The 11,345-nt window shown below is 35.8% G+C and overlaps 1 protein-coding gene across 2 annotated transcripts in view; it reads right to left on the reverse strand.

The window, feature by feature from the left end:
• The window catches only part of lrrtm4l2 (leucine rich repeat transmembrane neuronal 4 like 2), a 35,245-nt gene extending 26,982 nt beyond the window's left edge, over nucleotides 1-8,263 (reverse strand). For both annotated transcript variants that reach the window (XM_052109238.1, XM_052109237.1), the window contains exon 1: nucleotides 8,162-8,263. In XM_052109238.1, coding sequence (XP_051965198.1) covers nucleotides 8,162-8,165 — 4 coding nt within the window. In that variant the 5' untranslated portion in view covers nucleotides 8,166-8,263. The remainder of the gene's footprint in view (nucleotides 1-8,161) is intronic.
• Nucleotides 8,264-11,345: the final 3,082 nt, after the last annotated feature.

The following is an 11,345-nucleotide window of genomic DNA, read 5'->3' on the forward strand; positions in this document are numbered from 1 at the left end:
TCAAACAGAAATGCATACTCAGGATAGGTATAAACTCTCTTTGCCCACAACTGAACATAACATGTTTCTCAATGCAGGTAGGAATAAACGTAGTAGTTCCAAAATATAACTTTGAAGAAGTTGAGTGAATATTCTAGGAAAATTGAGAAATATCAGTCAGGAATCAAACAAGGAAAGTCTCTTTCAATATAAACAGCACTCGTAAAAAACACTTATCTGAAGTCCAATCTGAAACTCAAATAACATCCAGGAAAACTTAAGATAAAGTGTCCTTCCATGAGTGCATAGAGAGTAAGTATTTTTTTAAAGCACACCAAACACTCCACTAACGAGCATCCAGTGTGGCTCTTTAATGCTCTGGGAAGCGCGAGCAGGCAAAACAGGTAGATGAGTAAGCCTAAATGTTTCCAATTTATGCAAGGAATACAAAAGCCCTGACATGGAGTGGATAGTAGAAAGATATATATATATATATATATATATATAGAGAGAGAGAGAGAGAGAGAGAGAGAGAGAGAGAGAGAGTGAGAAAATTACCCCTCAAAAAATTCAATAAGAAATTTTCTCTTCCCGACTGCGAGTGGAAGTTTATTATTCTCAATTTTTTTAGCTAAAGTTAGCTTCATCGGAGCGGTGCCGAGCAAGCAGTCAACGATGTCATGCGCTTAGCAGTCTTTAGATGTGGGGCGGGGCGTTTACATTTTAAAGAGACATGACAACTAGCCTATAAACAAACTGAATAAAAACGATTGTAAATAATTAATTCACCATATCCACAGCATGAATTTAATCAGGTTTGTCATTATTATTTTGACTCAAATATAAGTATCTTGGGGACCCTCTTAATCTATATTTTCTTATGGGGGGTCCCTAACGCCTTATGGGGGGTCCCAGATCACCCCCCTCCCCATCAGTTCGAGCACTGCTGCACTTGCAATTCAATACGACATATGTTGCATTTTGTGTTGCAATAGCGCTACACGCCACATCTTTTGGCTTCCATTCCATAAGCTTGGAGAGATGATGAGGTTTGGCATCCAAATGCAATGGAATTAGACATCACAAATAAACAACAAACAAAATAAATGTTTATTAATCTTTCTCGTATGAGTATTGGGCTGCTTTATGGATTTGGAAAATGTTCTCTTGCTTGATGTTAAGTTTATGCGAATTTGGTTGACGCAGTTAGATAAGACAGGAATTTTAAAGACATAAGGAAAATTCTGTCATTTACTCACCCTCATGTCATTTGAAACCCATTCTGTTATGTACTCACCCTCATGTCATTTGTTTTTTTAGGAGAATTATGAAGCAGCTCTTTTCGATAAAACAATCCATACAGCATACTGACCATGTCTGCCAAGCTTAAAAAAGGACAAAAACACAATTCAGAAAGCACCATAAAAGTAGTCTATGTGCCTATAAAAGATAAGATTTGGTGCCTATAGCACAGGTTTGACATCATGACGTTTCATCATGAGATGTTTTGTATTAATGACACCAGACCAGAAGGGAAATATTATCATTGAATAACTTTTATTTCAGTTTGTTCCTTACAAAATGTTACCATTTGGCTTCAAGTCATATGGACTACTTTAATTGGAAAAAATAATGGCATATGGGTTTGGAATGCCATAAATGTGAGTAAATAACAATTTCTATTTTTGTGTGGACTATTCCTTTATAGTGCAACCCATTAAATTAACAACACCCATCTCACTCTTTATGTAGACCATAGTTGTGATCTAATAAATGAAAAAACATGATTAGATTAGTACATTAGTAATAGATAACTCTCTATTAACTCTGTTAACTTTTCATCCAACATATATGTTATTCCAGCTCAATATTTGAGAGGCTGACATTTTAGGAGAGTCACGTCCATGTTTCTGCAGTTCCAAAGGCCATTAACAGGGCTTTGGACATCAGGACAAAATGACAGCCTGAGAGAAAGAGAGCTGCCATCTCCCTTGGCAAAAAGACAAGTTGATATTTCAAACGAACACTGCAGTGTTACATTACCCCTGACTTGGAGCATAATACCCTGACTGGAACCAGCAGAAGATGATTAAGGAACAAGATGAAATGCAGTAAGGGTGTGAAAAATAAAACACCAGATTAGCAAACCAAATAAAGCAAATGTGATGGACAAGCCACATTTGTCCAGTTCTTCAGGGACACGAGAGTAATTACATCTTTGATGCAAGAAGAGAGAGTCATCTTATCAAAAGAGCAAACCAACTATCAACATCAGCTAGAAAAGTACCAGATGGGAAAAGGAAAAGGTCAAGTGTTTTTCAACATGTTCAGCCTTTGCGTTTAAAGAGCGAAACACATTCTATGCAAGTACGTGAGCGCAGACACATCTTTCTACACAAGCTTGATTTTGTGTGCAATTGCGTTCCAAATCATGTCCATAATTGAGCGCACAACACAAGTGAACTTTGCATTCTCATCATTGCCACAAGGGGCGTTATAGCGAACGTTAAATTGAACTGTCCGCTTTTACAGTGTTTTCTCTTTCAAGTCAACTACTGTCATGGCGGAGCATGTTTGATGAGAATATTGCTTAGAAAGTAAGCTAAAGTCAATATATTTTTAGCAATTTACCTGAATAATAACACATCCAGTTAAATGGCACTGACTTTTGAAGGTAACACTATCACCCCCTTGAGTACTGAGGACTATTACCACCACAGTAATGCAAGAACGCCTGTTTTGTATGTTCAACCATGCGTTGGCTGAGCGCTCGCATACGCATATTTGCATATAGTATGTTTCTGGCCTACAGGGTGTACTCAGTAATTGTTTTGTTTATGTTGTGCTTATACTTAGTGGCGTAGATTCAGCATCACTCGAGCAAACGTTCTTGGTTACCCATGTCATCATAAAAATGTGGATCAATGAGACAAAGTTAAGTTAGTTGAGAAAGTAATAATTAATATTAAATAAAGATTCATTTTGAGATTTACATATTTTTCTGTTTAAAAGTTTAGCCGTTCACTTGCACCTTTTAAACATGAAGGATGTTGGTCCATCAGATGTGGAAAGTAATGAATTACAACTACTCTTGTTACAGAACTTGAGTAAATATTTCTACTTTAAGTATAAATAAATAATTGTACTTTTTACATTTTTCAACTTCACGACAGTTATTTTTCACCACAATTACAAAGAAAAAAAAAAACATAATATTTCTGAATTTTTGGGAAGAAGAAAGTTATAAGCGTTAAATCTGTTTATTAACTAAAACGTGCAATGCGTAGTACTATGGAAGCCCGCAGGGCACAGCATCATGAGCACAGCAGCTTTCATAAACTGCCACCGTTGTCATCTCTTCTCTAGCTTCTTCTTGACTTCCTGTCACTATACAAGAACAGTAATACTGTGATTTTCTGCATATTTAATTTTATTCTGGAAAGGAGCCGTTCATTCAGGTATGAGGGAACCGTCTGAACACGTTTATCCTTTGAATCAAACTTCACTTGTTTTTAAGGTAGGCGATGTTTTAACTATGTTAAACATTAACACAATATTGTTTGACATATACAGTATGTGGGTATATCTTGTTTACTTGCTTCTATATGTCTTAAACAAACTTTTAAATATTTTAGAAAGCTACAATGCCAATGTGTTGGAAATTAACTCAGGGAAAAAATGCCTCCAAAATTAACAAAAATATCCCCGAAATTCAAAATATGGATGCAAAAAATGCCCACACAACAAGTTCCCATGTTTTATTAAAAAAATATGTGATATAGTTACAATTACATACATTTAGACCTTCTTTTGACTTTTCACTAAACATGATTGTAAAGCAGTCAATGGAAAGGAGGAGGCGAGAACCGGCTTAACGATACAAATAATAGTTTAATGTAAAACTTAAAATAGAAGACACAAACACACATGACGGACATGTCCGTAAACTATCTCTTTCTATCAGGCTATTTTTAAAACCTAAATTTGACTTTCAAGTGTAAAGCAACTTGTAAGAACTCAATACCTCAGCAAATGGGGGAAAACCCACAGTATTTAGATTTTCGCATGGAAATCGTAAACCATTTTCAAGTGTTCTAATAATACCAAAAAGTTCTCGAGTACCAAATTAGTGTTTTAGAATGCTTTTGTAAAGAATAGATGACACAGTAAATGTTTGCCATCATGGGCAACGGAAAAATTGAATAAATATCACTTAAAACAATTATTTGAAATTGTAATAATAATTTGCAATTAATGATTTGGCAGTATTTTTGATCAATTTAATGCATCCTTGGTGAAAGGAAGCATCAATTACTTTCAGGAACAAAATTGTATTTGTGGAAGCGTATACAGAATAATATTTATATATAATATAATTTTAATAAAGTAACTTATAACGTAATTAATTTTGGCAAACTACTTATTTACTCTTACTTGAATCATAATATTTCTCAGTACTTCTATTTGTACTCTATTATAATTTTGTGATTTATTTCTTCAATAGGAGTTTTTTTACTTTAGTAAAAACAATCAGTACTCTTTCCACCACGTGGTCGATGATAGGCATTTGTGGTTAATTAACTTCAGTCTAAGCATCAGACTTGTGATGTCCCATTTCCCATTCCACAAAATGTGTCACCAGCCAAAAAAAACAAAAACAACCATCAAAAGTTTTCTTTTTTAAGCTGTCAATCCGTAGGGTAGAGGGTGTCCCCACTGGAGTATCCTTGCAAGGAGTTTTCTGCGCTTTGAAAGTCGTGAGAGTTTTAGCATTTAGGGCATGGTTAATCTTACTTTGAGTCTGTTTTTGTCATTCCATCGCAAGAAAAACACAGATCTGATCGGAATAAAAGTCATGTAAAGAGCCGTAAGGCTGGGCAAACCAAACCTTGTCTGAGGAAAGGATGAAAACATTGTGGTCATGTTATATGAATTAATTCTGTCAGCTGAGAGGCTGATATTAATAAGCATTCAACCCCATCTTTACTCTGTACTGAGATTGATGTCATGTAAATCACATGACGGTGGCAACATATTTGCAAAATGATGCATCGTGAGAATTCTGAGGTGAAATGCCCACTGAGTGGCGCTACAAGCAATTTAAACTGACTCCCAAACAGATGAGGTTTTTAAGGTTAATGCTGTATGAAGTTTTAAATGAACAAAACCAACCAATCCTACCCTAAACCTTTAACCTAAACCTAACTGATAGAGTTATAAAAAGCAAACGTGAGATAAAAATAGGGAAAAATTTACTGAAGCAATCCTGTCATTTTAATTGTTGACTTGTGTGATCTTCAGGACTCGCATCCTGGTCATTTGCATTGCAAGTGCAATGCTCTGAGTTAAGCTACTGCGCAATATTATCACATTTGAACAAGCTAGAAAATCTAGTTATGTAATGCAAATGTTAAAATGGATTGCCTTACATTTCATATGCTAGTAAAAGTGTTTAAAATAGCATTGTGTGAGGAACAGGGCGAAAACTAAGTGTTTATGAACTGATAATCTGCTGTTTAACTTGTGATTTGTGTGAAAGTGAATGAAAGTCGCTGTTATTGTAGTGCCTCAAGTGTTCATTTCACCAGGAAAGCCTGTGATATGTACAATGAGCCACGTAAAAATTATTTAGCAAAAATGTAGGTACACATCATTCTACGAGACCAGGTTGAACAACGTCTGGTTGGCATTAACAAATAGCCTTTGTGGCCTTGGTGGCGTCAGCCGAATTAGAAGCTATTTCAGTGGTGAAGCAAGTTATTGCATTTTCATGATAGATTATATGAAGACAAAATTTTTTTTTTTTCTTTAGAATAATGTTGACTGATGAATTATGCACAATATGATCAGAAACGTGTATTAAAAAGGAAATGGGGTCAATTGTGACTTAATGTTGACTTTATGTTTCTACCAAATGAATAGAATATAATGTAGCCAGTTCTGCTGTATGCACAGACAAAAAACAGTCGACTATATTTAAGTGAGTTTCTTGTGCATGACTAGAATTTCAGAATGTTCCTAATGCACTTGGACTCGTGCCATATGTGCAGATACACTCTTTGCCTGGAGTCTTTAAGACAATGCATTTTGTTAATAATATTAAATTAAATTAATCTTGATAGAGCATGTAGATATCAGCTGGTGTTTTCTCATGCATACATTATGTGTATGGTTAGATTAACATATCTTTGGTGTGAAAATGTATTATTCAACATGTCAACATACTTAATTTCACAGTTTTGCGATGAGATTCAGAACGGTTTCAGAGATGATCTTTAAAATGTTTGTTGAAGGATTTCTATTTTTATTGGCACAGCACCATCTTCTGTTCCAAGGGAATTCTCTGGTTTTCAGATGTACAGTAGTTAAGAAGTACCTCACACGCACACTTTGCATCTCAGATTGAAGGAAGGAGAGTTTGTCCATAGTTTAGCTCAAAGTGATCCGGACCATGGACAGAGGCCTGTCGCACCAAGCCGGTTTCAGAGGCTACTCAGGTAAGTTTAAGTTTAGTGTGAGCAAAACTCTAGTTTTTCAGTCTCAAGAAGGCCGGTCAATTTTGTCTGATGTTCATTGCCATGGGAACCTCTGCTACACACCTAACCTGCTCTGGGTAATGTTTAATTCTGGGTAACATATCGCAAACAGTTACTGGACCAATCAGCTGTGAGTAAAGTGATACCGGTTAAACGGGTTGGCTCTGTCTGATTTTGTCAACCTGAAACTTAGATTGAAACTCTACATTTTTGACTAGCTCTGTGAGAAAACTGTCATCATTCACCCACCCTCATCTTGTTCCAAATCTGTATGAATTTCTTTTCTCCATGAAACACAAAATATGATGTTATGTTAGCCACCGTCACCATTTACTTTCATAGCATCCCTCCCCTCCCATACAATGAAAGTGAATGGTGACTAACATTTTGCCTAAAATCTCCCTTTGTGTTCCACAGAAGAAAGTCATACAGGTTTGGAACAACATGAGGGTGAGTAAATAATGACATCATTTATTTAATTTAAGGGAACAATCCCTTTTTCACTAAATGAATGCATTCAGTTGACATCTCTCACTAAATCAGTCAAATTATATTGTGTAAAATCAATTTAGGAAAGTTAATCATGAGTCATCAGTACATTTAAGGACAAGTGCCACATTAGTCCAGGTGAGCTATACTGTCGGTCACAGATTGAGGACTGTAACTGCAAGATGGACTTCTATTCATATGGTAGAACCATGAAAAATCTGCAGCGTCCACAGATGGAGGTGCTTGCTAATGCACAGCCTTAACTGATTTTAACATGGCCACTGACTCAAAGTATGATTGAGCTCTTTGTGGATTTTAATGGAAAGCATGAAAGGGAATTAGTATTATGAAGACCTCCGAGTCCTCAACAGTCGAGAAAGCAAAGACATGCTGATGAGCTCTGTCAAATTCCACCGAACTGCCATCAAGAGACCAATTACTACACTGTTAAAAGCCTCTCTGTGATATGAGTCAGACTTATCGAAATGCATTTCTATGCATTTAATGGGAAGGTAACAGCACATTAGAAGCATTTGTAAGTAAATCATTTACATGTTTATATTTGTTCCATTTATTAATGAGAAAACCACAAAAATGTAGCAAAAAAAAAAAAAAAACAAACAAAAAAAAACAGCTGAAGAACACATAAACCTACTTCAAACAGAGACATGTTTGAAGGAAGGTTTTTATGTTTATGATGTTACTAACATATATTCATATTTATAAATATAACTCTAAAGATCTCCTTTTGAAAAGTGCAGTAGTTAAAATTCCTAATGCACTGATGCTTTACAGTTTGGGCTATACAATATGCAGTATATCACTCTAAACTGCCATCTGAATAGATGAATGAATGCATGTAGTGATTAACGAGCAGGGATGTGGAATGCAACATGACAGAAATTAGGTATTGAGAAAATTGATTTTCCAGCGAAATGCATGAAAAAACAAACGCATGCGTGCAAATTGCATATTCAATTAACGGCAAAACACATTACATAATTATTGGATTTGCAACAGACGATGCAAGTTCATATATTTGCATGCGCCGTTGGGAAATGTAAAAGACTGTTTGTCATGCATTATGCACCTTCATGCGAGAACATGTTCATTTAACAAAAACAAACAGAAAATGTTCCATTGCTTCATGTTCTTACCCATTGCACAGCTTCTGTTCCAGTTGAATATTTAGAAACCAATTCAGCTCGCGACTCCAGAAATCTCTCCTCTGCGCTTTTTTTTTTTTTGGTGATGTTGAGTGCAACTAAATTTAAAAGCGTTAGTTTAATGAGCGTTTGAGTTGCTTGAGAGTCATTTTTAAAACCATAACTACAAAAAAGCCGGAGTTGATATCTCAGGTGACCGACTCCCACGATTAATTCGCATTAAAAACCGGAGACGATCACGTTAAGGTGCGCGCGCGATCGGAAACGCGATTCTGAAAGGAGAGAAACATAAACATGAGAAGTTTTTTCAGACGCAGGCGATCCATACTGTAGATGAGGAAGGACACTGGATGCGGAGTGTGTAAGAATCCACGGAGTGCTCGCAGCATCAGCACCGGTGAGAGAGACGTGTTGCACGCGCCGGTTACAGTGTTGCGCTGCGAGCGATTGAGGAGCGTCGCGCGAATAGTCGGCCAGCAGCAATCATGCATCACTCGTTTGGGGGTGCTGTGCTGTTGTGGTTAGAGATCAAACACAACCCAGAGTGTTGATTTATGTACTCTAAAGGCCTATACATTGTTCCCTTGAGTAAAACACATGTGCACAAAAAAATAAAAAATTATAAATAATAATAATAATAATAAAAAAATTATTTAACGCAACTCGAGAAATGTAGGGTATGGCTGTAAATAGCGGCTTGAAGCTTCCGTTGCCTGTTATCCCTCCCCTAATTTATCTTTCTACACTTTAATTAAGTGCAGAATATTAAACTGCAGCACTTTGATGATCTTTCCAACTTTATACTTTAGTTATACAAAATATAAGCCTTAGAATTATGCATATGAAAGCAAAGTACTTTTTGTAGTTTTCAAGAAGTCTTATAATTATGCATACTCTTTTTTTTTTTTTTTTTTTTTTACTCATATCCTTGTGAAAGCTGAATTTTTTTAAATGTATTTTAAAAATGAATGAGGAGTTTGATCTTTAAACAACAAAGAACTTAACAAAATTAATAAATCTTTAAACAATACGTTTCATAAATTGCAAGGCAACTACATTTGCTTTGGCATTAATTGAAAAAAAAAATATATATATAAAAATTATGTATATATATATATATACACACACACTGGCAACCAAACGTTTGGAATCATTTACAGATTTTGCTCTTATGGAAATAAATTGGTACTTTTATTCACCAAGTGGCATTCAACTGATCACAATGTATAGTCAGGACATTAATAATGTTAATTACTATTACAATTTGAAATGTTTTTTCAGAACTTCTTAAACAACTTCAGAGTTCTCACCAAAAAAAAAAAAAAAAAAAAATCCTCCACGAGTCAGTTGTGCTTTGTCTTTTAAGACTTTAGTTACACCTTTGTATGAAATCTTCAGTTTTTTGGGGGCAATTTCAAGCATTGTATCACCTTCATTCCTCAAAACAATGATTGACTGATGAGTTTCTACAGAAAGCCGTTTCTTTTTTGCCATTTTTTACCTAATATTGACCTTAAGACATGCCAGTCTATTACATACTGTGGCAACTCAAAACAAACACTGGCACTGTTTTCATGGCACGAGGGGGCCCTACACAATATTAGGTTTAAATGTTCTGGCTGATTATATATATATATATAAAATATAATATATAATATGATTCAACAAAGCATTTGCCTCAAGATGGTTACTTATATCTTTAGCTTTAGTGTGTCAATAGGAAAAATAAATGTTAGACTCCCAAACATTGCTTTTGCAAATAGAAAGATTAGAATAGAAGAACAGGGAACCCTGCAACAGATATCATGGCCCCCTCAAAGCCCCCCACTGAACATTGTGTCAGTCTGAGATTACATAAAGAGACAGAAGCAATTGAGACAGCCTAAATAGATAGAAGAACTGTGGTGAAGTCTCCAAGAAGCTTGGAACATCCTGTCTGCCAACAACCAAGAAAAACTGTGTCCAGATGTACCTAGAAATTGTTGTTTTTTTAAAGGAATATTGATTTAGGTTTTTTTAAGTTTACTGGACTTTGTATGACATTAAGTGATAAATGAAAACTATTTATGGCATTATTTTTGAAGACATCCTCACTATGCTTTTGCACAGTACTGTATATAAAACCTTTGCACAGTACTGTATGGATGGATGGATGGATGATATATTAGGTGGAAGTTGCATATAATTAGGAGTTAGGGTTTGGATGTAACACCGTACATCAGAGAGTTAAAAAAAGGCATTCAATATGATTCAATCAAACCAGCAACCTTCTGATTACCAGTTATGTGCTTTAGCCCACTGTTTCTCATACAAAGTAGTTCTATCGGGAAGACACGCAGGCTTGAGTGAAGTTTAAGATGCCATTTATTTGATAATTGTAAAACAGGAAGTAATGTCACTCTCTTTGGCGTAGGCCCTGTCCGGCGGTCCGAGGGAGTTGTACCCGGAACCGTCAAGTCCTGTCGGAGATAGGAGGCAGGGGCGAGGAGCATAACCCCGTGCGGGACAGGGCTCAACTGGTGGTGGTGGGGTGGTGGAGGTTGCCTGTGTTAGCACACTGAAACAGCAATGTGATAGATTATGAGCAGACTTAAAAAGCAATGGCTTACATTCGATTGGCTAGGAATTACCCAGCTAATGATGTGATGTACAGCTGCTAGTCTTCCCACAAGAACTACGCTGCGCTACCATTCTATGGCTTGTAATACAGTGTAAAATGTTCATATGGACTACTTTTATGGAACTTTTATGCTTTAATTTTTGAAACTCGAAATAAAACCATAAAGGGGTGGAACATAATGGTGTGTAAGTGATGACAGAATTTTCATTTTTGGGTCAACTATCCCTTTAGCCACTACTTTTGCATAATAAAAACCAATTTCTTAATGATATCTTGAAGGGACACTAAATTGTGTTTTTTTTTTTTTTGTTGTTGTTTTATTTGTATTTTTTAGTTGCCCTGAAGACATTTATGAAGGAAACCAATATCCTTCAATGCGAAAGTGAAATAGATTTTCAGTGATTTGTTGTGCCCTAAGGAAGGTTTTGACTATTTAATGCTTCATTAAAATCTCCCTTTGAATAAATTAAAGTTGTTGGCAGACAGTAGGCGATGCTCTTGTGATCTTTAATTAAAGTCAGATGTAATTATGTTGTAATACTCTCATCAACAGCC

The sequence above is a fragment of the Xyrauchen texanus genome, chromosome 37, assembly GCF_025860055.1.
Source record: "Xyrauchen texanus isolate HMW12.3.18 chromosome 37, RBS_HiC_50CHRs, whole genome shotgun sequence".
In the NCBI taxonomy this organism is placed as follows: domain Eukaryota; kingdom Metazoa; phylum Chordata; class Actinopteri; order Cypriniformes; family Catostomidae; genus Xyrauchen; species Xyrauchen texanus.